This window comes from Streptopelia decaocto (genome assembly GCF_964273445.1).
Source record: "Streptopelia decaocto genome assembly, chromosome: 20".
NCBI lineage: Eukaryota > Metazoa > Chordata > Aves > Columbiformes > Columbidae > Streptopelia > Streptopelia decaocto.
The window spans coordinates 3,948,855-3,973,558 of NC_138675.1; the positions used below are offsets into that span (position 1 = coordinate 3,948,855).

The following is a 24,704-nucleotide window of genomic DNA, read 5'->3' on the forward strand; positions in this document are numbered from 1 at the left end:
ATCCCCTGAGCTCCCACCCTTGTCCTCCCCACCCCTGAGAATAAAGCATGGCGCCTCGGGGGACTTGTCTCTGGTTCTCTGCGCCCCGCCGGGCAGGGCTGGGGTGGAGCGGGGCCGCCGGTAGCCCCGGCCTCGCCGCCGGGAGGGGTGGGATGGGCGGGTCGGGGGCTGTCGGGAGCCATCAGGGTGGCGGCCATCTTGTGGGGCGGCCATGGCGGGCGGCGGCCATTTTGGGGTTGTGTCCTTTGGGGAGGACGCTCTGTGGCGGCCTCTGGCCGGGGAAGGTGCCGTCTGGAGAGGATGGCATGGGCGTGTGGGAGAGCTCCTTTCCACACTGGTGGGGTGGCTGGTGAAGCAGGAGGGGGCGCAGGGGCCATGTCTGGGTTGTGGGAGAGACATGTAGGAAACAATCATCTTGCCAATATATTAGGCCCAGGCAGGATCTCTCAGCAAAGCATATTTTATTAGCGATTTTGCAAGACTGGGTGTTCTAACTAAAGGTAGCCACATAATAGGGCAAAAAGCCCCTGTTTATATCCTCCCCAAATCCCAGCCGCTGTTCCCCATTGGTTGGTACTGCAGCATTTACAGACCACCCAACCCTGCCTCAGTTTACATATCCATCTAATTATAACAATACCCTTCCCCTTATCAATCTATTTGAAATATGAGTTCCTGGCCCTTTGCCTACCCTACCCCCTAGATTGTCTTTTGTAAATACAGGTATCAATATGCATTCCAGGAAGAGACTTTGTTTTACGTTAAGGATTCATAGTCTGATGTCTCTCAGTCCTTCCCCCCATGCTGGGGTCAGGCACCAGGTCCCCAGTTTTGTAAAAGCAACGTTCCTTCGTTAAATGTTCCTTGCAGACAGACAGGCCCAGAGCCTGGCCCGCTTCTGGTTTGACAGCAGGTATTCAGAAGAGATAATTCAACACCTGGATGTGTCCCTGTGCGGCTGCTCCAGGGGAACCTGCTCCAGCAGGGGGGTCGGGCTGGGTGATCTCCAGAGGTCCCTCCAGCCCCAGCCATTTGTGATCCCCAGAGCGGTTCCCCGGGTGCTTTGTGCATCTTGAACACTGAGCTCTGCGTCTCAAACCGATTGAAATAATCCAGCTGTGATCCCGGGGCCAACAGCTCTAACTGCTCTGGTTCTCTCATGGTTTCTTGGTGTCTTGTCATCTTGTTTAAAAAAACAAACAAACCAAACCCACCACCAACAAAAACAACCCCAAACACACCACAAAATGCCTGATTTACTTTACTCATCTCTTAGGGTGCTGTTTGCTGTCTGGAGAGTGGAAGGGCCTGTTTTATTTCTTTTCACTTGCTGAGGAGCTTTTTGAACCTTTGTTTTAGAACTGCGGTAGCACAGAGATAGGAAACGCAGATGTATTTTGAGTTCAGAACAGCTGTTTGTCTCCGAAGGAGAAAGCTGAGGCCTTGGTCTCATATGCTGGCAAAGAAAAAGTTGCAAAATTTAGTTGCTTTATTTGCTTCAATTCTCGGTATTAACAAGTTGACTTTTGGAGCTGTATTATGTTGCTGGGAATGACCACACAAAGACTTCAGCTTCCATTACCCAGCCTGTCCCCAAGGCCTGACTGGCCACTGGTAAGAACTAGACAGTATTTATTTGCAGTGGTTTGCTTTTGAACCTTTACATTTTCTTCTTGGAGGCCAGTGACCATGAGGTCTCTCATCTCGACAGCAGCATTTTGGATTAATCAGCAGCCAGCCTGTGCTCTTGCAGTCGAAGTAACGCTTCCAGCTCCCCCGTGCTCCCTGAATAATGAGGGTACGACCGCGCCGGCACCCGGACGGGCTGGCTTGCTGCTGCCGCTTTGCTCAGTGTCAGGCTGTGTTTTCACTGCATCATTTGCCATAGAAATTTCTGGCTGTGTGTCTCTGGCTTGCAGGAGGAGTTAGAGCCCTGTGGCTTGTTTTATTTTTCACTCTATAATGAAAAATAAGATCCTTGCTGGGGGAACTCAGCGACTCAGTATATGGGTAATGGGATATGGAGCTTTCCAGCTGCGTTGCCTGGAGCACCCAGCTAGGACGTGGGAGACCTGGTTTTATGTCTCGGTTTGCTGCTGGCATTTTGATTTTATCAATCATTACCTCCCTTTCAATACCTCAGTTTCCCTGTCTGTAAAATGGGGCATTAGCTCTTGTCACTTCTTATAATTTTTCTTAAGATATGTGGGTGACAAGTGCTGTATAAAAGCTGATTGTAGCTGTTATTGTTACTAAGACCTGTGTAGCAGCGTAAGACCAACCAGGATGCTAGTACCTTACAAGTATTGTCATTAGACTTGCCTTATTATTCACCATTAAATCTTGTCTGTGATAATAACATTCAGGACAACATGCAGTGAAAATGAGAGACCCCACAGCACGTGGACGTAGACATTGCCCCTAATAGAGACTCAGCAGACTGTGTATCCTGCATTATTTAGCGGTTCCTGCAGGAGAGGGGAGTGCAGCTACTCTCAAGGTTGCAAGCAGATTTGGGAGTTGAGTCTCCTCTCGTCCCTACAGACGGCTGGTGGTGGCGGCTGCGGCCAGCGCACGTGCGGTGGAGCGGGGCCAGCGCGGCGCGGGCAGCTGCTTCCATCAGCGCTGGATTCCATTCTGCGGTTGCCGTGGTAAGTCAGCGTGCTGAGGCTGGAGCGGCGTGAGATCCTGCCTAATGACGGCGTTTAATATTAGGGAGTGTGGCACAATAAATGGGATCCAGTGGGAGGGGCTTAATGAAGGGTTATAAATAACGTGTCGTATACGGGTATTTGCTGTTTAAATTTCCACAAAAGAATTGTGGGTCTTAGAGTGGTGTATGTCAAGTAGAGGGGAGCAAGAGTATGTTATTTGTTTTGTAGATGCAATAGCCAATGCTTTTAAAACCTTGTCACAGCTCAGAATAATTTTGTGTATGCATGAGCAAGTGCATAATACCTATGAGCTATTTCCAGACTTTTAAAAAAGTGAAAAAGGCACATTAAAAAGTAAAATAAAAGCCAGAAGGCAAACTTTTAAAGTCAGCTAGCATACCCATTGCTGACCTTACCTAATTCAGTGCGTGGTCCAGTGGCATTCACTGTACATATCTATTATTTTTTTTAACCTCAAGCTAGTTCAGGCCTATTATGAAGCTGCAGGCAAGTAAAGAAATCAGCACAGGGACAAGCTCAGCTGTGAACCTACAGCGTATTCAGTTCCTGGGGTAAATCTGTATGTGCATATCCCATCCCTTGATAAATGTGAAGTAGTCCAAGGGAGCTTATTCCTGGATGAAAACAGAGTAAATCTCATTTACTCTGAGATCAAAGCTTGTGCTTATGTGGACAGATACGACAGAGGAACTAGGGAGGTATTCATTTGAAATTTAGTACCCTGCATGCTGACTCATTTGTACCTGCTTTTAGTAGTGAAGATCTTGTTTTATTATACACCGCCAGGTAAGCTGGCAGCGAATCAGTACTTGACGGAGTGCGTATTCGGCCTCGGACAAAGGAGAGAGAGCTGCCATCTGACCAGACTTCACAAAAGACTCTGTCTGTCTGCAGGTGGCTGGCAACAGGAGTTAAATGTAGTGGGAACAGAGCAGTACTGCCTGGTCTGGTGGTCGTACGGCTGTCATTCTCAAACAGCACATGGCCTGGGAGGCACCTTTAGCTCAGAAACACTAAACTTGTGTTTGAAAAGCAGCGAGTCTATTTATTTTTTAAAAATAATGTGTTTCGAGGTTGGTGGCAGGTAAGCAGTCAGATGTGTTATAAACAGATACCAACTGGGATAAGAGTAGCAGGGTTTGCACTGATGGGGAGTGTTTTCTCCACGGAGTGAATTCTCCTGTTGCTCTAGGTCATAGATTAATGTAGTGGCTCACAAAACGTGTTCTGATGGGATGCTTGGTTTTGACAACGTTCGTCTGATAAGTTGTTGGTTTAGATAGCAACAAATGACAACATCCCTGTGACACAGAAGCGCTGCTTTTATTAATCTTTCTTGGCAGTGTGGACTAGGAACTTTGCTTACGCCTTGGGCTGGGTGGTGGGAGATAGTGATCCAAGAGAAATTGCTCTGTTTGTTGTTCTAACCGTGATCCGCGGGTACCTCTGCCTGTGGCTCTGCTGGCTCTCCTGCCACACTAGATTTCGTTGAATGGAGGAACAACACAGGTCAACTAGGGCATTTGTTCACTGTCTATTTGTTACTCACTGTAAATAGTTTGTTCAGTGACCTTGTTCTCTGAGCTCTGAAAGCCTCTCTTGTGAAGTGGGCTTTGAAGATTTAACTTCAGTTACTTCTCTGAGCTCCTATATTCACAAAACCCTCAGCAGCAGCAGGCTGTAAATGCGTTTTATATTCCATGGAGGCTGCTCAGTGAAAGAAGCTGTCACCCCGACCATTCAGAATGTACAGGAGCTTCATGTAAGACACATGCAACAGGAAATCCTGAGTACAAGTGACCTGTTGGTGAATGGGGAGGATGTCTTACACAGTGGGTTTTTCCTGTCTTTGCTGAACCCTTACAGAACTTGCAGGGGTTGGAGAGCAGGATGCCAGGGAGGGAGGGGGAGTTGCCAGAGCTCTCCAGTCTTTCAGACTAGGTCAGAAGGACAGGCTGTGTTCATGGGTTGTGCTTTTTGAGGAAACCATAGCGTGAAGGTCTGCATGCTCTAAATACCTAAGAGATGGGAAATCAGGAGGTGCTCTCTGCTGTTCCAACAAGGATTCAAGAGATGTAGCTTTTCTTCCAAGATTCATAAGGAGGTAGAGTTACCACTAAGGCAGTAGACAATGAAGTGCAGGTAGTTAAAAATCAGTTATCCAAAGAAACACAGCAAACTGGGACTTGGCAGCATAGGGGGAACTTGCAGAATGAAGATTCTACAGAGCACTACTGCAGAATATCTGTTGTGGTTAAAATTGATTTTTATTTCATAATAACCACCGAGCCTTTAAAGCAGGAAATATTTGGGAGTCAAAGGGCCTGTGTCACGTAGGCGAGACAGGAGCGAATGGAGAACAGCCACGCTGCTCTTCATCAGCTTGTGTGAATCAGCTTGTGCAGAAGCCTGGGAGTACAATCTGTGTGTTCCCCTGTGCTGACTCCAGCACCTTTGGAGCTGACCGAACTCTCACTGTTAGATTTGTACCTCCTTTGGCAGCCTTGGGAGGGAAGTACTAGATGATAAAAAGCCAGCATTTCAGTCCCTTAAGATAGGAGCTTTGGAGAGAGCTCTTTGAATCTACGTTCAAACCTTCCAGTGTGTCTGCTTCCCACTTGTTAAAATTATGTAGGGTTCATAGAAAGTCTCAGAGGAAGCATTTGGGAAGTGGAGGAAACCTCAACAATTCAAATCCGTGTCTTCCGCCTTCCCAGAGAATGTCTTGGTCTGACGCGTCAGGCTGGGCTGCAGGGGCTGTGGGCTGGCAGAGCACGGGCCACAAGGGAATAAATAAGTAGCTGTGCCAGAGCAGAGGGAGAAGCGTTTCCCTGGGCTCGGGGCATTCAGCTGGGAATGAGCAATTTCTGTTCTAGCAGTACCTTGGGGACCTGGAGGACTCTCGTTTAAAACCAATTAATGTTTAGTCTAATAAATAATTACATTTTAAGCAATCTTTTATAGCTGGGACCTTGCTGATTTTGGCTTGAGCTCAAGCCTGCTTCCTGTTGTAAGATTGTTTGCTGGTTAGGTAAGTTTGATGTTAAAAATGTCTTCAGTTTCACTAGGCTGTGCTTGGCTGGTGTATTTTAATCTCTTGACAGAGAGGGAGAAGCCACAGATTTATGGCTGTGGAAAGCTGCCCACTCCTGGCTTGGACGTTCCAGAAATTGTCCAGACTTTTGGTCCCTTAGATGATGGTTTGGAGTGCATCATTTTAGACATATTCTAGCTTCTGTCTCTGTTGCACAGAAGGAGTCGTTGAGTTGAGTTGAGTTGATTTCTCTGTGACTTTATGTATTTGAACAAGAGCAGATTGTCTGCATAGCACTGGGTGTATTGCTCTGCGTTAGCCAGTGAACCTAGCACAGGCTGCAGCTTAATTAATAGAGAAAGGAAAAGGATAACATTATATACAGAGCTTTAAACTCCTCCAGTTGGGACGAGATGCTGCCCAGAGGGAAATGTAGAGGTCAGGACATGTCTCATCACAAGCCTCTTTTGCTCTGAGAGCTCTGCCTCTGTCCTTGTGCTGCTGATCTGGTCAGAGGTAAATCAGTCCCATGGTGAGAGGTTCCCTGCCAGAAGCCTGGGTGCAGGTGTACAGAGAGGGAGCTGCAGCTGCCTCAAAAGCCGTGGATTTGTACTTCAGGAGCCCAGAACCATGGGGAGCAAGCAGCAGTCTTAGTGCTCTGAAGTACTGGCTTGCAAACAATGCTCATCCTCATCCGCGAACTGATGAATTTACCCACTGCTGGGAGCCAGCAGGCTGGAAAGTGCCTTGTGATTGCTCTTCCGAAAAGGATAACTGAACCCCGTTCAGTGCTGGAAGGCAGCTTGTCATGCGATGGTACAGAGTGGGCCAGGAGCAGAGTAACTGAGAAGAAATGCCACTGGTGTCCTTTTGCTCCATTCCAGAACAAAAATGGGAATGTCTTCATACTGCAGAGCTGTCTAAATAGTGCGTGACTCAGAAGCTGTGTGAGAGGGTACGGAAACCCAGTAGAGTGAGGTATGGGAATGTTCTCCCTCCCTTTAACCAGTTAGTCACAGGCAGGTCTGCATTTTGTCAGTCATGTTGTTACTGTGGCTTGCTATAAAATATGAAATTACTGAGTGTCATTGCTGCGAGGAGAAAGTGGCTGTGCATGTGTGTATGTGCATATTCTTCTTCTCAGATAAGTAGTCGCTTCCATTTTTATTTAACTAGGAGTTTCCATGAAGCCTTCATGAAGTGATCCGCCTCTGCCAACATTCTCGTGCATCACACAAGAATGATCGTTCCTTTTTAACAGGAGACAAACTGAAGTCCCAGCCAATGTCGCAAGGATCCTGCAGGAAGGCAGCAGGAGGGTGGGGACTGCAGTCCCCGAATTCTCTTTCTTGGGGCACAAGATCGGTCTGTGTGTGAATCACTGCATCTGGGGAATCTCCACGCCCATTCTGGGTGTCTCCACCTTTGAACAGTCACAGCCCCAGGCAATGCTCCGGGTGGAAGTGATGTGCCAAGAACAGCCCATCTTCGTCAGCTCCTGTATCAGTTGCGGGATCAAGGCAGGCGACCAGACAGGTTAATATGTTTCCTGTTTGTGTCAGCCCTGCTCTGACAGCTGGTCAGCTCTGGCTGCAGGCCAGCGTAGCCTCTGAATGGCAGGCCATAAATCAGAGCTGGCACTTAAAAGAAGAATTGTAATGAAGGCTGGGAGGTTTGAGGAGAATTGCTTTCGTGAGTCCCATCCCATTTTCACATGTGCACTTACAGACACTTGCCCTGTCCCTCAGAAACATTTAACTAGGCTTCACTTTTCTGGGAAGATTGACTGCCTTGTAAATGAGATGTCATGGGCAAACACTGCTGTAGCATTAAGGAGATTATTTCCAAATTATTTGAAAAGACTTAGCACGAGGAAACCATAAATAACAAGGAAGGAGCACTTTGGAAAGTTGGAGACAGCCTCGTGAGCCCTTAAGAACTTCCCCGTGCAGAGTAGAGATGCAGAACACGAGGGAACTCCATCTCCCAGAGAGTGTCCCACAGGACAAGTGGGTCACCAGGGCGGTCACCAGGGCGACTTCATTCTCTGGTGCTTCCCAGATGGCTGTTGCTGTGCAGGCTGCAGCCGAGTCCTGTCTGGTCTGTGTGGAATGGAGTATGAGATGCCCCAGGCTGGCCACCAAGAGCAAGTCAGTGTAAGAGGTGTGTGAAATGCTGTTCGCAAAACACTTCAGGGCTATAGGGTTGCAACTTCTGGCACAGGACGCTTGGCCCAAGATACTGATGGCTCCCATCCTGTAGCAGATGTTTGCCTGCTGCGTACCTTAACTCTGCACATTTGTTGGTGGGCGTGTGGTACCGCGCTGGTGTCATCTAAAAGATGAGTTTTGTTTTCCCACAAATTACGTGGAAGTGTTTGACTCTTCTCTGGCATTTGGACTTTGCTTGTGCCGTTTGTTCTTTGAATACAAATATGAACAAGAAGGATAGCTTAACGAACAAGGAATCCTGCTGGGAGATGACCCTTGATTGCCATGCCATTGCTTGTGTTCTCATTTGTGGCTGTGAAGCTCCTTTTGGTATGTCTGCACAAGACTTTCACCATAGTAAAACATTGTTTACTTCGTCATTACTACCTGTATTGCGGGAGGCAGTACAGTCCCTCAACTGGGACTGATCAAACAGCCTGTCAGGCCTTCTTTTAACAGAAGGTCTGCCCCCAAAAAAGCTGATGCTTATGCTGAAGGTCTTTCAGTGTGAGTAGAAGAGGTGAGATAGGAGGAAAGTGAGAGGACATGCAAAAGACTGTCAAAGCCGCCAGCAGAGCAGCAGGACTAGGATAGAACATTGGCCTGTAGACTCCCAGATCCAGTTAAACTGAAAGTTCACGACTTTGAATTCCTCACCTGTCTAAAGATTGCAGTGTGTTAGAGGGGAGTATTACAGTGATACAAGAATAAAAACCTCACAGTCTTTGGAGACTTTCTTAAATGAAAATATGTTTCAAAGCATTTGGTCCATCTGCGTCCCATTACTAAGCTGGGGCCATCATCCATTTTCATTAGACAGGCCCTGAACGTGTGGGTGGGGACAGAGGCCCAGGCAGCTGCCCTGGACACCAGGCTAAAAAGCACCATATGGAAAAGCCTAATGTATGTTAACAGGCATCAGAGAGCAAAATTGAAAGAGTAATGGCCCATCCACATGCGGTAGCCTCAATGAGACAAACTCTCAGCACCAATCTGTCAGCTGCAATTTTGGGTCATTACAGTGCTGCTAAGCAGAGGCTAACAGGCGAGTTAGAGTGATCTGACTTCAGCAAGAATAATTCTTCCAGCTGTGCTAGCGCCCTGGCTCAGTTTCCTCCTTGATAACATACATCAAACAAAATACCTTCCTTTCCTCAGAGATTCTCCCTCCCGGGCTTCAGGAGATCCCAGCCAAACATTTAAATTAAATGCAATGATCTTTTAATTTGCCGGCTGCTTGTGGCTCTGTATTACTCTTGCCACTTCAGATAAACACGTGCTTATGGCAAGACTGCTTCCCTTTGCCTGCTCCACAGAAGCGTACCCAAAGAGTTTCTTCTTTTAGTTTTAATTGTTAACAAAAGAGGCTCAGAGCTTGGCTAAAACCCTTAAGGACTCTGTGCTGTAAGTGCCTTGGCATTCAGGTTGGAATCCAGGTTAGATCCAGTATCCTTGTACCAAATTAATTCTGCTTGTAGCCAAATTATTTTGTTTGCATTTCCAGTAGAGCTGAGCTCTTGCAGTTGTTTGGTGGCCAGCAGAAGTCACTGGTGGATATTATGGTCAGGGCAATTTAGGATATACTTTCGTAGACTCTATGGCTAATTTTAAATTAGAGGGCTATAGCATGTGCCAGATGTCCCTTTGCTTGCCAGCAGGGCTAATCTAATGCCTCCAGGGTGTGTCAACAATTGCTAGTGGGCTTTTTTTTTGCATGCAGCTTGGAGACTCAACAAGTGGTGGACCTGCTGTTAGTAGGTAACAACAGGTGGCAATATGGCCAGCAGGTGTGAGAAAGTCACATATGTAATCACTTCTGCTCAGCAGTGTGGTAACCTCTTAATCCAAGGAGTGTTTGACTACCAACACCTAAGCATTTGTTTTTGCACAGCCAGGTAATATCTCTACCTATCCCTGAAATGCAGATTTTCCTGACATAGAATATAGTGCTGTGTTGGAATGAGCTCACTCTTCCTTGTTAGCCCTTCAGTTTAATTGTATTTTGTTGAAAACTATTTAAACGCTGTTATTTTCTTTTTGCAGATGCCCTCTATTGTTCAAGCTTTAGTCATGACTCCTGCAGAAACTTCAGTGTTATGCATTTCACTAACTGTTGAAAAACAAGGAGCAGGAGACTCAGGTAGGTGTCCCACTCATTTAAAAGTTAAATTTCTCTATGGAACAATAGCAATCTCACCCCAAACCCAAGTGTTTGACATTACCCAAAACAAAAGCACACAGGAGCAAAGGATGTTTTGCAGGTTATCGCTCTGTGAAGATTTCTGTGAGAGGAGCAAAGAAGCTGAGGAGTAAAATGTCTATGCAGCACAGAAGTCTTGCCCTGCATTTTGGTGGGCTTGTTTGTGTGTGTGTGTTTATTTGTTTCCCTGGTGCAAGAAACAAGAGCTTTAGGGTGGAATTCTGGCAAATAAAGAGCTTAGATTTAGGCTGAAATTTACTGTTCAGTTAGAACACTTACAGTTTGTTTGGGCAGAAACAGATTTGACATTCCTGCCTTAAAAATAAGATAGATAAGGCCAGTCTTTGTAAAAGGCAATACATCTAGAGGGTACCTCGTTTATCCTGAATTTCTCCTCCAAAGAGAGGAGAACAATCAGGGATCCGAGACTTCTTTGAAGGGGCGTCGATTAGAAATAGTTGGGAAAGGCACATTAATCCAGTGAGGTGGTAAGCAAACATTTAGCACAGCTGGTCGCTTGGTAGGCTTGTTTTGGTTTTTGTTTTGTTTTCTTTTTCCCCAGAGTGCTACAGGCATTTTAATATACGGGTTCTGATTGATGCGACTGTTGGCTCTGACATGGCCTTCAATCTATTTTCTCCAAGGCAGCAATGAGGTTGTGTGTATTCAGAGAGGGATTTAGCCAGAGGGAAGGTTTGTCCATTTCAATGTATCATGCTAACTCTTCAATGTCTGAGCAGGAGCTCTTATTTTGGGAGTGCTTTGGGTGGCTTTACTTTTTATTTAGATTAGTGGAGTAATAACCTCTTTGTTAGAAAAAAAACAAGGTTATGGACAATTGCGGAGGAGGAGAAATGTCGAAAAATGTCTTTGAGCTGAACAGGGGTGAGTAGAAAATGCGTTTGGATGCCTGTATGGACAAGGAGCGTGTTGCAAGTGCGTTTAATGAATTTGCCAGTCCTCATGCTGTTGACACCTATTCTTGAGCACATTCCTACCTCCTCCTGATAGGGCAGGGAACCTCAGGAAGTTGCTGTCTCCTCCAGTTTCAGCAAGTTATACGTGTGGGAGGTGAATTCAGTTCCTCACAGTGTTAATTATTGCATGTAGAGGAAGAGCAGTCATGAAAGATGAAGTAATGAATGAAAGGAGATGGAAATAGAGAGAAGCAGCCAAGCTCTGACTTCCAAAGTCAGACCTGGTGCTCTCAGCTGAGAGCAACTTGTCTGCCATGGTTTCGATGCGAAAGATGAAGTCTGGATTCCCCTTCTTTGAAAAACAAGAGCTTCATCCCAAACTTAATGGTGATTGTGGTTGCTTTATTCTTCAAAGTCTGGTTTTGCAGATAGGAAAGGGTTTAAGCTTTGTTTAAGAAAGGATGAAACAGTGGGGGTTTATATGGAAAGGAGATGGGTATGGCTCTTCTGCCAGGGTTGCTTTTCAGTTCTCCCTTGGCAGAGAGTGATTTTGGAGAGGAGCTCCGGCTCAAGCGCATGGGTTTGCTGGAGGGAATGGCACATGCTGATGGCCTTTCCGAAGCTGGCGAGTGACTGTACAGTCACTTCCAGTCACCATGGCAGGTGTGTAACCCTAAGCTACTCTCTCTAAATGAGATTGTCATTCCTGGGTGCTGTTCTGAGAGCTGAAAAGTCTCCTAATTACTTTGCTAGGCCAAGCTGCTTGCTGAATGAGGCTGTGGTAGGTTCAGGGGAGGCTTTTGATCAGCCTCACTCTGATGGGCTCATCCTTGGTTGGTTTTTGTGTCCTTTACTACAGAGACTTGTCATATTTTTCTTGCTTTTCTTTGTTGTTGCCCTTTCCTGCTTTGAGACTTCACGTTGGAGCAGAGATCCATGTTAGACGTGTGTTACTCACCTACCCCCTTCATTCCTCTTGGCTGTTTGGAGACAGGCTTACCCAAAGAAAATGTGCTAGCTGTGCCTGGAACGTGCACAGCATCATTGCTTGGAGAGAAGACAGTGCCGTATTTCATAGCTTTGGCTCTAGCTGTATCTGAACTGTAACCAAACTCTCTTCCCAGCTGCTCCAGTGAAGTCACAGAGTTGGAGCCAGCCCAGCAGACATGCTGCAGCTACCAAGGATGTGGGCGGGAGCGAGACAGTAGCTTTGTGAGCTAGTTCAGTTTTTGAGAGCCAGGCTAATGAGTCTGGGAAGAGAGGCGAGGGGAAAAGGGAGTCTGACTTACGCAATTCTTACGCTTTCTTCTCCATGGCAGAGTTCAGAGTTCCAGGAGAAGGCAGCGTAATGTGACCAGCATCTTTTAGTTGTGTGCCGTCATATTCTTTCCCCAAGGGGATGAGTGTGCACAGTGCAGGGCTTTGCCCTGGAATTTGTATAGTCATGTGCATAAATACATGCACATACATCCGTGCAGTGGTTGAAATGGGCTGGCATACGTGAAGATTACATCCTGTTGGATTCTGCAGCTTTGTAGCTGAACAGAAGTTAAACAGGTATTTGCACGTTATCGTTTAGATTGTGTACACATACATGAGGTATAAATTGCCTTGCGTGGTCTCTAACGTGCATGTTCGCATGCAAACACACACAGATGCACGTGTTCAGAGATACGTGCTTTGCTCTCTGAGCTTTGTGGTGCTCCTGGAGAGGTCGTGTGTCACAGCCAGGAACCAGCCCTACACAGATGACGACTATCCTTGTTTTTATGAGCTCTGTTCATGCCAGACGAGCAAAGCTGTTGACCAGTATCTTTACCCTAGAGCTTTTGTACATCTTCTTAGACAATTCGAGCCCAGATCCGAGTGCTTTCAGGTGAGGACGACACTGTAGAATTGCATTGACTGACTGTCCTTTGGAAGTCAGTCAGTGCAGAGTAGAAAGAACAGTTCCAGTGGTTTTTTTGCTGCTGGAGAAATGTGCCTTAGCGCTCTGTAGCAGCTGGAGTCCATCTCTGCAAAAAGAGTATAAAACAGTCAGGTAGCAGTAGACAGCGTGGGAAGGAGAAAAGCGTGCCCTAGCTGAAGAGGGAAAGTATCTTGTCCCATTACATGAGCTTTCTCTGCCAGCAATTTTCACCCTGGCAAGATGATTTTTTTTCCTGTTTCACAGCAGCCAGGCTCTTCCCCCTGCCCCACTCTATGCTCTGCTTGCTCTGTCTGCGTGCTTGTCTTTTGATGTCAGTCACGCTATTTGATTTGCAATGAGGAATCAGAATGGCTTTTCCTCTGCTGCATCCTCCCCCCAGTCCCCTGAACCTCTCAGTGCAGAGGGATTGGATTTAGCCACGGAACAGCAAGCATCCAAGAAATCTCTTAGGGCTCTGCAGAGGCAGCTGGCGTTTGAGAACGAGGGGCAGTGGGGAGCAGTGTCTTTGGGGATCACAGCAGACAGCTCTTGGTTCATTTGCTCTCCTGGTCTGTGACGCAGGGACAGTCACTGCCATGGTAGATGTCTGCACTGTCTCATCTTGGAAGCCAGGAAGGCCTGTGCGTGCTTTTCCTCCATTTGTTAACCAGCCACTTGCTTTGGCACTTTACCTGTGTTTTGGATCTAGGGGCACGCTCACTGTCCTTATTACACCTGAAACATCTGGTGCTGACTGCAATCAGTCATTGCGGTGCTTTTCACGGAACTGCTGTCAGAACGCAAGAGCTGCCTTTCAAAGGCCCAGAGATGTTTTTCTCCCCCAGCACAAGACTGGTTTCTGAGGCAGTGTGTGGTTTTGCATGGTCCATTTGAGAACAAAGCTGTCTGGGACTTTTTTGATTAAGTGGATGTGAGGCTGTGTTGACTTCATTTTTACAGGATCTGAGTTTGTCACAGCTGAACCTCTTTCAGTAGGAACACAGTTTTGGCAGAATTTACCTCAGGTAACATTTTCCTAGTTTTGAAACTTGGAGTCAGATGGAAATCTGAACTGAAGATCTACTCCGGGACTTAGCGTGGATCTCACACGACTTTGATGAAGGCCCTGGCTGCACAGCTGGTTTCCAGCCTTCCCATCTTTTAATCTTGGTTTCTGCTGCTGTCTGGTTTTGCAGGGAAAGTGGAGATCAGACCTCTGGATTTTAGTGATGCTGGCCTGAGGACACAGCAGTCTTGTCTCTGCACAGACCTTGCCAGAGGAAAACCAATATGGGCACCAAACATGCAGTTTCTCAGTTTCCAGGATTACAGTTTATTAAGTCAGCTTTCTCATTTCAGTGCTAGGTGGCAATCAGCAGCTTCAGGACTTAATAAATTGTAATCCTGGAGACTGAAAAACTACATGTTCGGTGGGTGTATTGGATTTCCTGTGGCACACGCTGGGCTTCCTGCTCAGTTGAGTAGCAGAGGCACGGAGAGTCAGTTCTGCTCTTAGGGCTGATAAGTTTCTCACAGCCCCATTATTTTGTTTTCAACACCTTCCCGCTCTGACAATGAAAGAAACTGCACTTCCAGCAACGTGCTGTTTGCACTAATAGTCGTTGCGGATGAGTTGGTTAGAGGGAAGGCGCGTTGCCCAGCTCCGCGCACTCCCCCATGCAGACGCTGTTGGAGCCGCTCTGTACATCCTCCCACCGCCTGCCTTCCCGCAGAGCTGCGCTACTACCGCTCCCTCCAAGAGCCTGCAGCGCTCCTGATCCGTCCACGCCATCCCTGTCTGCCTCTCCCTGCGCGGATGGAGGCCTCGTGTGCTGAACACAAGCCTGGTTTTTGGTGATTACTGTTCCCAGAACTCAGCAGGCTGAAGGGGGTGGAAGGGAGATAAATGTCAGAGTTCAACATCCAGACAAACACAGCAGAGCACACACAATAAATACATCCACCCCCAAATGCAAACACGCCAGAAGAGGTTCCTTCCCCGGGCTCAGAGCGGAGCAGGCTCAGGCAGGAGAGCAGCGCGATGAGGTGAGTGCGGTCGCGGCAGCTCCTCTGGCCGCTTGGCTTCGTGCAGGCCTTAGAAGGCCAGAGCGTGACTCTCATCTCGTTTAGCTGTTACTACAGCACAGTTCCACTGGTACCTCCAGATCTCTTCCATTGCCAAGTGAGAAAGGCATTGGGCATGATGATTTCATCTAACACTGAGATACCTCTGGTTTGGTACCAGGATTGGCAACTTGGATGTATGGCTTTTGGGGAATGATCTGAGCTGACGCTCACTCTCTCTGCAATAATCTGTGTTCCTTTGACACAGGCTGTTTGTCTTGCTTGCTACGCTCTACAGTGGGCTAAGCAGCAGCCTTGTGCTGCAGAAAATGTATGGAAGGATCACATCCCCCAGCTTCCCAAATGTCTACCCAAATAACAAGGAGAGGATCTGGAATATTACTGTCCCTGAGGGATATTCTGTCCGCATCTACTTCACCCATTTCAACGTGGAGCTGTCCTACCTGTGTGAATACGATTATGTGAAGGTATGTGTAGGGCAGGGCCATGTGTAGCAGGCTGAGTTGTTAAAAACTGCGTATATGTGATCCTGGACATGCGCAGGACCAACATAGCTGTTGTAAGCACTTTATAGAGCTGGAACTGTAATAAGTGCATCATAGAGCAAGCGAGTCACTAATTTAGAGACACCTTTTACTATGCATTTGAATCTGTCAGTGTATGAAACCTTTTTACCCCAGTTGTGTCTGGCTTTGCCAAGGTCTTACTGTCTCTGAGAGTGCAAAGTTAACAAGAGCATTATAAACAAAGCATAGTGCTGATAACCCAGGCTGGCATCACAGCTTTCTGTGGGCCTCTGAAAGGAAAAAGGGAGACAATATTATGGGCGTCAATCACAGAGAATAGGGGAAATCATCTCTTATCTGTCCCTGGATCTAGACTGACCTCTCAAAGAGTGTTTTGAGAGCGTTCAAGCTTGCTTTCTCACACCATTCAACACATTTGCCAGGCTGTGGCAGCAGGTTGGGAAGAGCAAAGCTCTGTGCTCATCTGGTAGATGTGTCTGTCCATTTTGCAGCTGAGCTCTGGTGGGAGGACCTTGGCTACGCTGTGTGGGAAGGACAGTACAGACACTGAGGAGGCTCCGGGCAACAAGACCTACATCTCCATCGACAACAATCTCACGGTGGTGTTTCGGTCTGACTACTCCAATGAGAAACCATTCACAGGCTTTGAGGCCTTTTATGCTGCTGAAGGTGAGAGACCAGCCCCTCTTGTAGGTGAAGGAGACACAGCCGTGGTGGGGTCAGTGCTTCCCTGTGCTCTACTGGGCGGTGAGTCACATCGTACAGAGGCAGATACAGAAGGGCACAGCAAACAACCCAACCTCACAGAACACAGAGTGGCTCAGACCAAGAAGAAAGTGTCATCAGAGGGTGTTGGTTTCCTAATTCTGTGCTTCACCCATTAGATATCGATGAGTGCAAACAGCGGTTTGATGGTGAACCCCTCTGCAATCATCACTGTCACAACTACGTGGGGGGCTACTATTGCAGCTGTCGGGTTGGCTACACACTGCACGAAAACAAGAGGACGTGCACAGGTGAGCTCTTGCTAGATCAGGAGACACTTCCCTGCTTCCCTGTTACAAACTCTCTCTGGCCATGGCTGCCTGGGTCTGATTCAGGATTCAAACTCCTCATATCTCCAGTTTATTGGAACAGACCTATTCATTCATCCTCCCCTTCCTGAAGTGACAGCTTTTAGCACAAGTGTATGGATTTTCTTATGCTATAAAGCGTGCGCCCGGGCTTAATGTGAAGGTGCAAAATGAATAGCTGTGAATTAGTGGACTAGGGGCTTTGCATTGTCCGTTCATGTGTGCACACCTATGCCGCCTCCTTGAACATAATGCGAGCAGAGGGACAGAGGGAGCTTGTCAGCACTATTGAAGGGCTGGGCTAACCCCTGGTGGGTGGAGATGTGCGCATTGGGAATTCCTGTGGTGCAGCTGATGTGATGGATCCTGTTCACACTTCAGAGGCCTTTAGCTGCAAGCGCTGAAGCTGCTCCAGTTACTGGGCTGCGGAGCAAAGGTCTCTGTGGATTGCCTTCACGAGAGGAGGGCAAAAGCTGCCCCTTTGATTTTGGGCTTCTGTCTGAGCAGGCTGATATTAACAGACTCTGTTTTCTCCTTTATTTTCCAGCATGAGATAATTAAGCTTCTCCTCGCTTAGGCAGAGATGGAGACAGTTGTGCTGGGAAGAGCTGGTTTGCGCTCCCTCCCGAGCTGCGGTTGCGTTCCACCCAGGGCCTGCAGCCTTCTCGTGCTCAGTGACTTGGGTGTCTTGGTTCATCCCCTTTCAGACCTTCCCCCCGCACACAATAAAGAGGCTGTTCCTTGTTGAAAGCTGATGGCAGCTTTCTTTTTCTTGTATTTCCCATGTGTCATTAGGGAAAAAAGGTAGATAAGGCAGGAGCTGGGAAGAGAGAAGCTGCCTGAAGACTCTTGAATTTCTTGTCCAGCTCCTGTTGCTTGATCTTCCATAGTTCTTAAACTTCAACGAGACCAGAACCACACATTTGTTCCCTAAAGTTCCTTTTAGATATGCTCTTGTCTGCACTCAGACTTGTAGATTGTAACTATTTATATTCAGATCCCATTCACTCTGGTAAGTGTGAATATTTCTCATTGGGAACCTAGCCTTATGGCTGGAGTGTGTTCTGGTGAGCAACTTGATTATTGCAAGAGGTTAATGAGTCAGAGCTGAGCAGCTCTAGGTGAACTGCTGAAGATAAAACAAGGCCTTGTTTAAAAAGCTCGAGGGATAAAGGAGCATTAGTTAATGAGCATTTCCTTATTTCTGCAATTTAACAAGGTATCTTCTAATTGTAATTGATGAGTCTCAGTTTCTCCAGCCCCATCTCTGCTCATTAGTGCTGGGAGTAGAAATGAAAGGAACCCTTTTCCAAGTGGGCATGGGAAGGACAGAGAGTCTTTTAGGTGGGACACTTGAGTCATTGCAGGTCACTGCATTTGCAGACTTCTGTGTTACCTTGGGCCAGTCACTTGATACCAGCTTTGAACACCCATCTGCAAAACGAGAGGTGACATCGCTGCCCGGACTTACTGGGAAGATGTTCGGTAAGTGTCACAGAGGTGGATGCTGCAGAGAATGGTTTGGGGACAGAGTGGCTGGGCAAAGTTCTGCTGGATTTCATCTCGTTTGGAAGCTATTTCCATGATTGCAGTGAATTGTGATCAAAGCACCTTGAAATTTTGTCATGGCCTGGTGATAAAATTTATGACCCACCTTTCATTGAGGACCTAATGAGCCAGTCACAATGAACTTGGAAGTTTTGAGGGGCTCATTTTTCAGAGTTCAAGCCCCTGGCCTAAGCATAATTGAGCACTCTCTGGACAGCTCTAAAGCTTGGACTGAGAAGCGAAGGGATGGCATTTCTGCTGGCAGATGTTAAAAAATTATTTGATCTTTTTTGTGCTGTCTAGTTTATGACTTTCTTGCTTGCAGAGTTATGGAAAAAAATACTGCCCTGACAAAGAGAACTCTCAGCGGCCACATCCAGGAGATATTAGGAGAAACGTAAGGTCCAGTCTAAGCCTTTTCATCTTCATGCTGCGAATTCCCTTGGACCAGCAGAGTATCTTCTGTTGGGTCAGCCAGTTCTGGCCACTCACAGGAGCACAAATCAAGGGAGTTAATCAGTCATGACTCGCATTTTCCCAAACTGTAAGTTAGGAAATGGGGTCTAAAGGAGACCGATGTAATGAAGCGTGAAGAACTCTTAGTCTCTTAATCTGTCTCCTTTTTTTAGTCCTTCAAAACAAGGTGAAGGCCAGTTTTCTGAATTAATGGGGCATTGTTCTTATTTGTACTAGGACGGCATGCGGGGATCCCAGCTCTGCGGAGGCGCGGTGCTATTTTTTGCTCCGTGAACACAGAGCAAGGAGATCCTCGCAACCAGCACCTGGGCAGCTCCAAGCAGTTCTGGAAGATGCATTGCTTGAGTGCATCTGGGCTAAGGATCCAGGGAGCCCAATCTCCCACCTTTGGTACTGCCCAGCATCTCACGCTTCAGTGGAAGACACAGTTCAGTAAGTGATTTTTAAAAGTTTACTGCCGTACAGAAGCGTAATCGCATGCAATACATCCAGTGTTGTCTGTACGCTACTTAGCTTCAGCTGAACTTACAGCACTAGCGTATAAAAGCTTGGTTTAAATTTCATAGGACAGCACATTGCACAGATTAATTATATGCTATTTGTTAGTGCTGGTTTTGTATCAGGTTTGTGGTTTTCAGCCTTCAATTTTGTCGTGTGTCCATTTGCCATTGTACTACTAGAGAAAGTAAACAGCCCTCAGGAGCTGCAGAGTTTGGTTACGTGCAGCGTTTTTCTGTCTCTGCGTGTGTATCTCCGTGTGGTCTTTCCTCCACCATTTCCCTCTTACATATTTTTATGCTGCGCTTTACTAATACTCCTTTAAACATACTTTAAGGAAGGAAACTGACATGATCATTATGGTAAATAGAAGACAAGGTGTTGCCCCCTTCTAGCTCTGAGGTTCTCGTAAGAGATAATTTAACGTTACCAACCTGAGTATCCCTGCTTTACCCAGCAGATCCCGTGCCTGGGAAAAGGTGGGTTTGGAGGTCGTAGGAAAATATTCTGATGCAGAACTAGCAGAAGATTTGAGATTCTGACTTCCTAATGATTTCAGTAGGGAGTCAGGGGTGCAAAGATAGTCCTCATTATATTGCGGCTTGGATGGTGAGGGTTAGACTTCACACTGAGGCTTTTTTCACACCCAAGGATTTCATGTTTTCAATCCTATCTCTTCTGTAATTGCCTCCAGACTGCTCCTGCAGGGGCTGGAGAGCAGGGACAGAGATTAGCATGAGGAAACTTCAGTTGTTCAGAGAAGCAGATTTCTTTGCGCTTGCATGGCTGTGAGCAGTGTCTTGCTGAAGCTGCGTATCAAGTAGGTTTTGGGGTGTTTCCCACCCTGGGGTTGCAGGAGGTGGAAGGGAGCGTTACAGTGGGACCGTAAAATGAGCACCGTGTCACTGGCAGTATTTTAAACGGCACCTGCAGCAGCTGGGACGAGTGTGCTGGAAAACACGCTTTATTCTTACACAGCCATCCAATGCTTCTGTAATTTGAGGCACAATCAGTGGAATTACAGAAATGCGCATTTAGTTGGGAAGAATGAGGTAATAACAATTAAGGAAAAAACCCACTTGCTGATAATCCTCTACAAGTGCAGCATGAAAGGAAAAGCTGTAATTCCCATTGTAGCTCAGCAGATTTGTGCTGGTGCTCAGCACTGAGCTCCTGGGCTGGGTTCGGAGGCAGCCAGACCCTCCAGGTGAGTCAGTGAAGCTTTCCCTGCTGCTTCGGGCCAAGAGAGGTATTTCAAAGAGGATTTAAAAATCAGGAGAGGGCTCAGTTTTAACAGAATAGGCATTTCTAGGTATTTATTAACTTTTTGTACTCTGTGTATTTGTCAGCTGTGTTTGAAAACCTCGGACAGTGAATTTGGAGCAGAGCACACGGAGCTGCTCAGTCGCTGTTTGGTGTCAAATAGAAGCGGCTGCTCCACAAGTTCTGGGAAGATGGGCAGGGAAAGATCGTTCTGAATTTACAGCTTGTGCTAAAAGACACACTTGGTACCCAAGTGCATCCTTACTTGTGTTGTGGTATTGTAGTTGCGCCAAGAGCCACACAAACGTAGAAGATGATCCTTTTACCCATTCCTGCTTTCCTTTCCAAGCCAACGCTTGTGTCCGAATACATCCCGTCACAGCACATAGGGCTGTTAAATGGGTATAGGGTGGAAGCGAGTTTCATTCTCTGAAGAAAAAGGAACTTAGAAACTTGGCTAACTAAATCCATGGTTAGTTAAGGGACAATAAAGTTCATTTTCTCATTCACAGCTTTGTCTTCTTCCATTAAAATGGCAGCCTTCAACTCTATGGTCTGTTTTAGGTGATAATCTGTAATTAGTGACTGGGAACTGGTGTTTTTGTCGGTAGAGGTTAGCGTGGTCTGTTTGAGGATACAATTCAAAGTCAAACGATTTCCCTCTTAAAATTAATTCAGTGTCACAGTGGTGCAAAAATATGCCGGTGTTATCAGCCGGTCCAGCATTCCTCGTCAACTAAAGGATTGCTCATCCAGCTTAGCAGCACATCATAAAGCCTTTGTTCCCAGCTGATCAAAGCACCACTTCACAGCCATCAGATGCTGTCAACAAGCAGAGATCCTCGGGGCACTTGTGGATGTTCCTTCTTGCTTCTCTTCAGCAGGGAGCATTTGTGGCTCCAATTGTGCCGGCAAGAGGCACAGCTGGTTTTGCTCAGAGAATACAATTACATTTCTAAATGTCTGGCAACAAAGGCATTAAAAAGAAAGAGCTACATTCACAGGCTTCTGGAATCGAGGAGCTGATAGCTGCCCTACCACTCTGCAGCCGCTGGTGCAGCAGACAACCTGCAAATTTAACACCTCGCAATGTTTCTGCTGTCACGCTGCTTTGTGAGCTCCAGCGCTGTGGCGGTGTGAAGTGGTGCTTGCCCCGTGTCCTCTGAAACCTTCTCCAACGGATAAACTAGTGTAGAAAAAGATCCACTACCTGTATCCCATTCGGCCGAACTGAGTTAGTACAAATATTATCATCATATTCTGTTGGTTTGTTTGGGTGTTTGGTTTTTAGTTCTTGGGGTTTTGTGGTTTGTTTTTTGGGGGTGGTGTGGTTTGGTTTGTTTTTTTCCTGGCCCACTGTCAGAGTCAGGTTTCTACTGAAAGAATTGGAGGAATCCCCAGCCCTGACTATCCAGCACTATCTATCAACACTGACTACCTATGGTGCCCCCCCAGCTCCTGCCATACACAGCTGGGAGACACTTCTGATCCCGCTGGAACTGATGGGGACATTTCATGTGGAGACACCCCAGGAACACTGTGCCCCACGATGTCCTTAAGCTAAGGTGAGGTTCAGTGCATTTCATCACAGCTTTCGTGAGACAGGCCCAGTCCTTGTACTGCATCTTTTGTCTGGGATTCACCATGTTAATTTACAGGTTCATCTCCCTGTATCTCTCCTCATTCATTTCTTCTTGTCCCTTCAGTCAGTCAGTTTGTTTGTGGGTTTTGTTTGGTTGTTTTTATGTGGTTTTGTTTTGTTTTGTTTTTCAGCAGCTTCCTCTTTCCAGCAATTCACCAAAAGCAAAGGCAGGCACACAGCTGTGCGATGACCTGATTTCATCACAGTCTCTGCCCTGATCACAGACCAGTGACGCCAGGGGAATCAGGTAAATCTTTTCCATTTGGTTTGCTTGTCTATAAAACAGACCCAGTTATCACTTTCTGGGAATTTTGTAGCACTTCAGGTGCTTGGAGAAAAGGCAAACAGGAGCTACGGGAGCGATGAGCCGTCACTGACCGCCTGCCCGGCGTTTTAACCTTTGCAAGGAAGGACCATTCAAGTTCAGGGACTCATTGTATTAATATCAGTTCGTTCTTCCTTAAGCCTTACGGGGGAAGGAGTAAAGACAGTTTGTTTGCAGGTTCCTTCTGAAGTGAGGTTTTCAGAGAACTCCAGAACTCCAGCTGATCTGCAGTTCAGCTCAGGTCCAGGAATATGATTTTATTTTAGGGTACAATTTTCCCAGCTTGTCAGGAGTGTGTGTTGAGGCAACAGACATTCCGGACTGGTCCTGTCAGCGCGCCTGGCTCTGTGCAGGTCACCACACACCGTTGACGTGAGAGCGTCACAGTCACACTTTCTCCTTTTATTCTCAGGAGTTGCGGGTCTGTGTCCATGGCCATGAAACAGCACAGAGAAAGGGCAGAGGAAAGGTGGCTTTTCCCCTCAGAGCCTTTAGCAGTAAGTAACACATTCTTGGCTGTTAAGGGGAATGCTCTGTTCTCTGATGCTGTGCAGGTTTGCATGTCCCGGTCCTGAAGCACCACCCCATGGTCACAGCGCAGCACAGCTGGGTGGCCGCTGGGCCATTAAACTTGTAGGTGCCATTCTCGTTAACAATTTCTGTTGCTCACATACTGTAATTACGAGGTGTATTCAGGACACTGAATTTGTTAATAAATGTCCTTTCTTTGATATCCTCCCCAAAGAATCACATTTCTGGGGCTGTCTGTGTGTACGCCCATGCTGCTGCTCTTTGAATGCTGCTGCTTAGAGATTTGCTTGTAATTATGTTGGAAGAAAAGAATGATTTTACGTAAGATTTCACAAAATCAGTGTAGCAAGAATTTTGAACGTTCTTTCGTTACTGTGTCTCTCCGGGGAACTAAAACGGGAATACTTAGTCATTCCTGCTGAATGCTGCATTTCAGACTTAGCACTTAACGTCCTGCTTCCTAGCCGGATAACATCCTGCTTCCCAGCCATCAATTTCGGGAGACCATCTAGATGTTACAGCAAGAGTTTAAAATCACTGTTAGGTGATTGTTTTTGGAAGGCACAGGCTTATCTCAGCTGTTATCATATAGTCTGTCTGCTTTGATAGCTCCACACATTCAGTGTTCACTGTTGATTAGAACCCCAGAAACTAAAAATGTGGCTGCACAGTGTGACTGGCACTCCCTGGAGTTATTAATATTGACCTTATATTTCTCTGTTAAATGTACCTTTTTAACACGCCTTGGTCTTGCCCAGGGCTCCCTGTTGCTGTTCAGCATTTCAGGTTAACGCCAGAAACTCAGTTTCCCTTGAAGAGAGTAAAAAGCTGAACCCTCGTTTATTCCAGCTCTTTCAGAGAATGCAGTTTCTTAAATGACTAAATTGTTGTTGCTTTTAAATCGCTTGGCATTGTTTAACAGGAAAATGGAACCACACTGCAGAACGAGTCACTGAACATCCTTATTGCAGAGTGCTTGGCTGAGGCTTCTTTCTTTAATGCTTGAACTGCTAAATTAGCTACTCCGTCAAATTACTCAAGATTCAAGGCTGAGTTTTGGGAGAAACATTTCCCAGTGTAAAAGCGTAATTGTTCCTCTTCTAGATTAGAATATCCATATATTCCAATTACCTTAATTTACATTCAGAACAAATACACTTCTCGATGCCCAAATTCCTTAGCAAAACTGTCTCTCTTGATTACAGAACTTTTCCAAAGGATTTGCGTAATACTGACTAATGAAAATGGTGCTCTTAAATCAAATATTCATTTGCAAGCAATTTTACCGCTCCAAAACAATCTAGGAATTACATTTAGAATCATTAACTTAATTCAATCCATACAAGCATAAAAATTCAGTGTCCAAATCTTAAAACGTGTAACATTTATTGCTGCGTTCATTGTTTTGCAGTTTGTGGAAGGCAGAGGAGCGGAACCGCGGGGCGCAGATCCGGAGGGTGAGGAGGTGGGTGTGTGACAACAGGGCTCCCACAGCTGCTGCTCGTGTAGATGAGCAAGGAAACCCCTCAGCTTTGATGAGTAAAGTGAGGATTTTGGACAAATACTCATTTTGCTGTGAAGATGCCTGGGCAGACAAAAATGACACTCATGGTTACAAAAATGATCTTGTCAACTTTAATATTGTGTTGGTTAGACTGGAGCTAAAGCCTTAGTACCAGTATCACAGCTGGGTGTTCACCAGGAAAAGCAGATTCCTGAAGACGAACGCAGGGTGGCTGCAGCACCTGCCCCAGAAGGCTCCTCAGGACCCAGGAAACGTGTTTGCGTTT

The 24,704-nt window shown here is 46.6% G+C and overlaps 1 protein-coding gene across 1 annotated transcript; it reads left to right on the forward strand.

The window, feature by feature from the left end:
* Positions 1–12,531: 12,531 nt before the first annotated feature.
* On the forward strand, positions 12,532–17,182 carry MASP2 (MBL associated serine protease 2; the record flags this gene model as incomplete). The annotated part of the gene is made up of 5 exons (XM_082069865.1): positions 12,532–12,593; positions 15,278–15,497; positions 16,049–16,226; positions 16,442–16,573; positions 17,178–17,182. Exons 2-5 carry the CDS (start codon positions 15,339–15,341, stop codon positions 17,180–17,182), a joined length of 474 nt encoding a protein of 157 aa, XP_081925991.1. The 5' UTR covers positions 12,532–12,593; positions 15,278–15,338.
* Between the last annotated feature and the right edge of the window lie 7,522 nt (positions 17,183–24,704).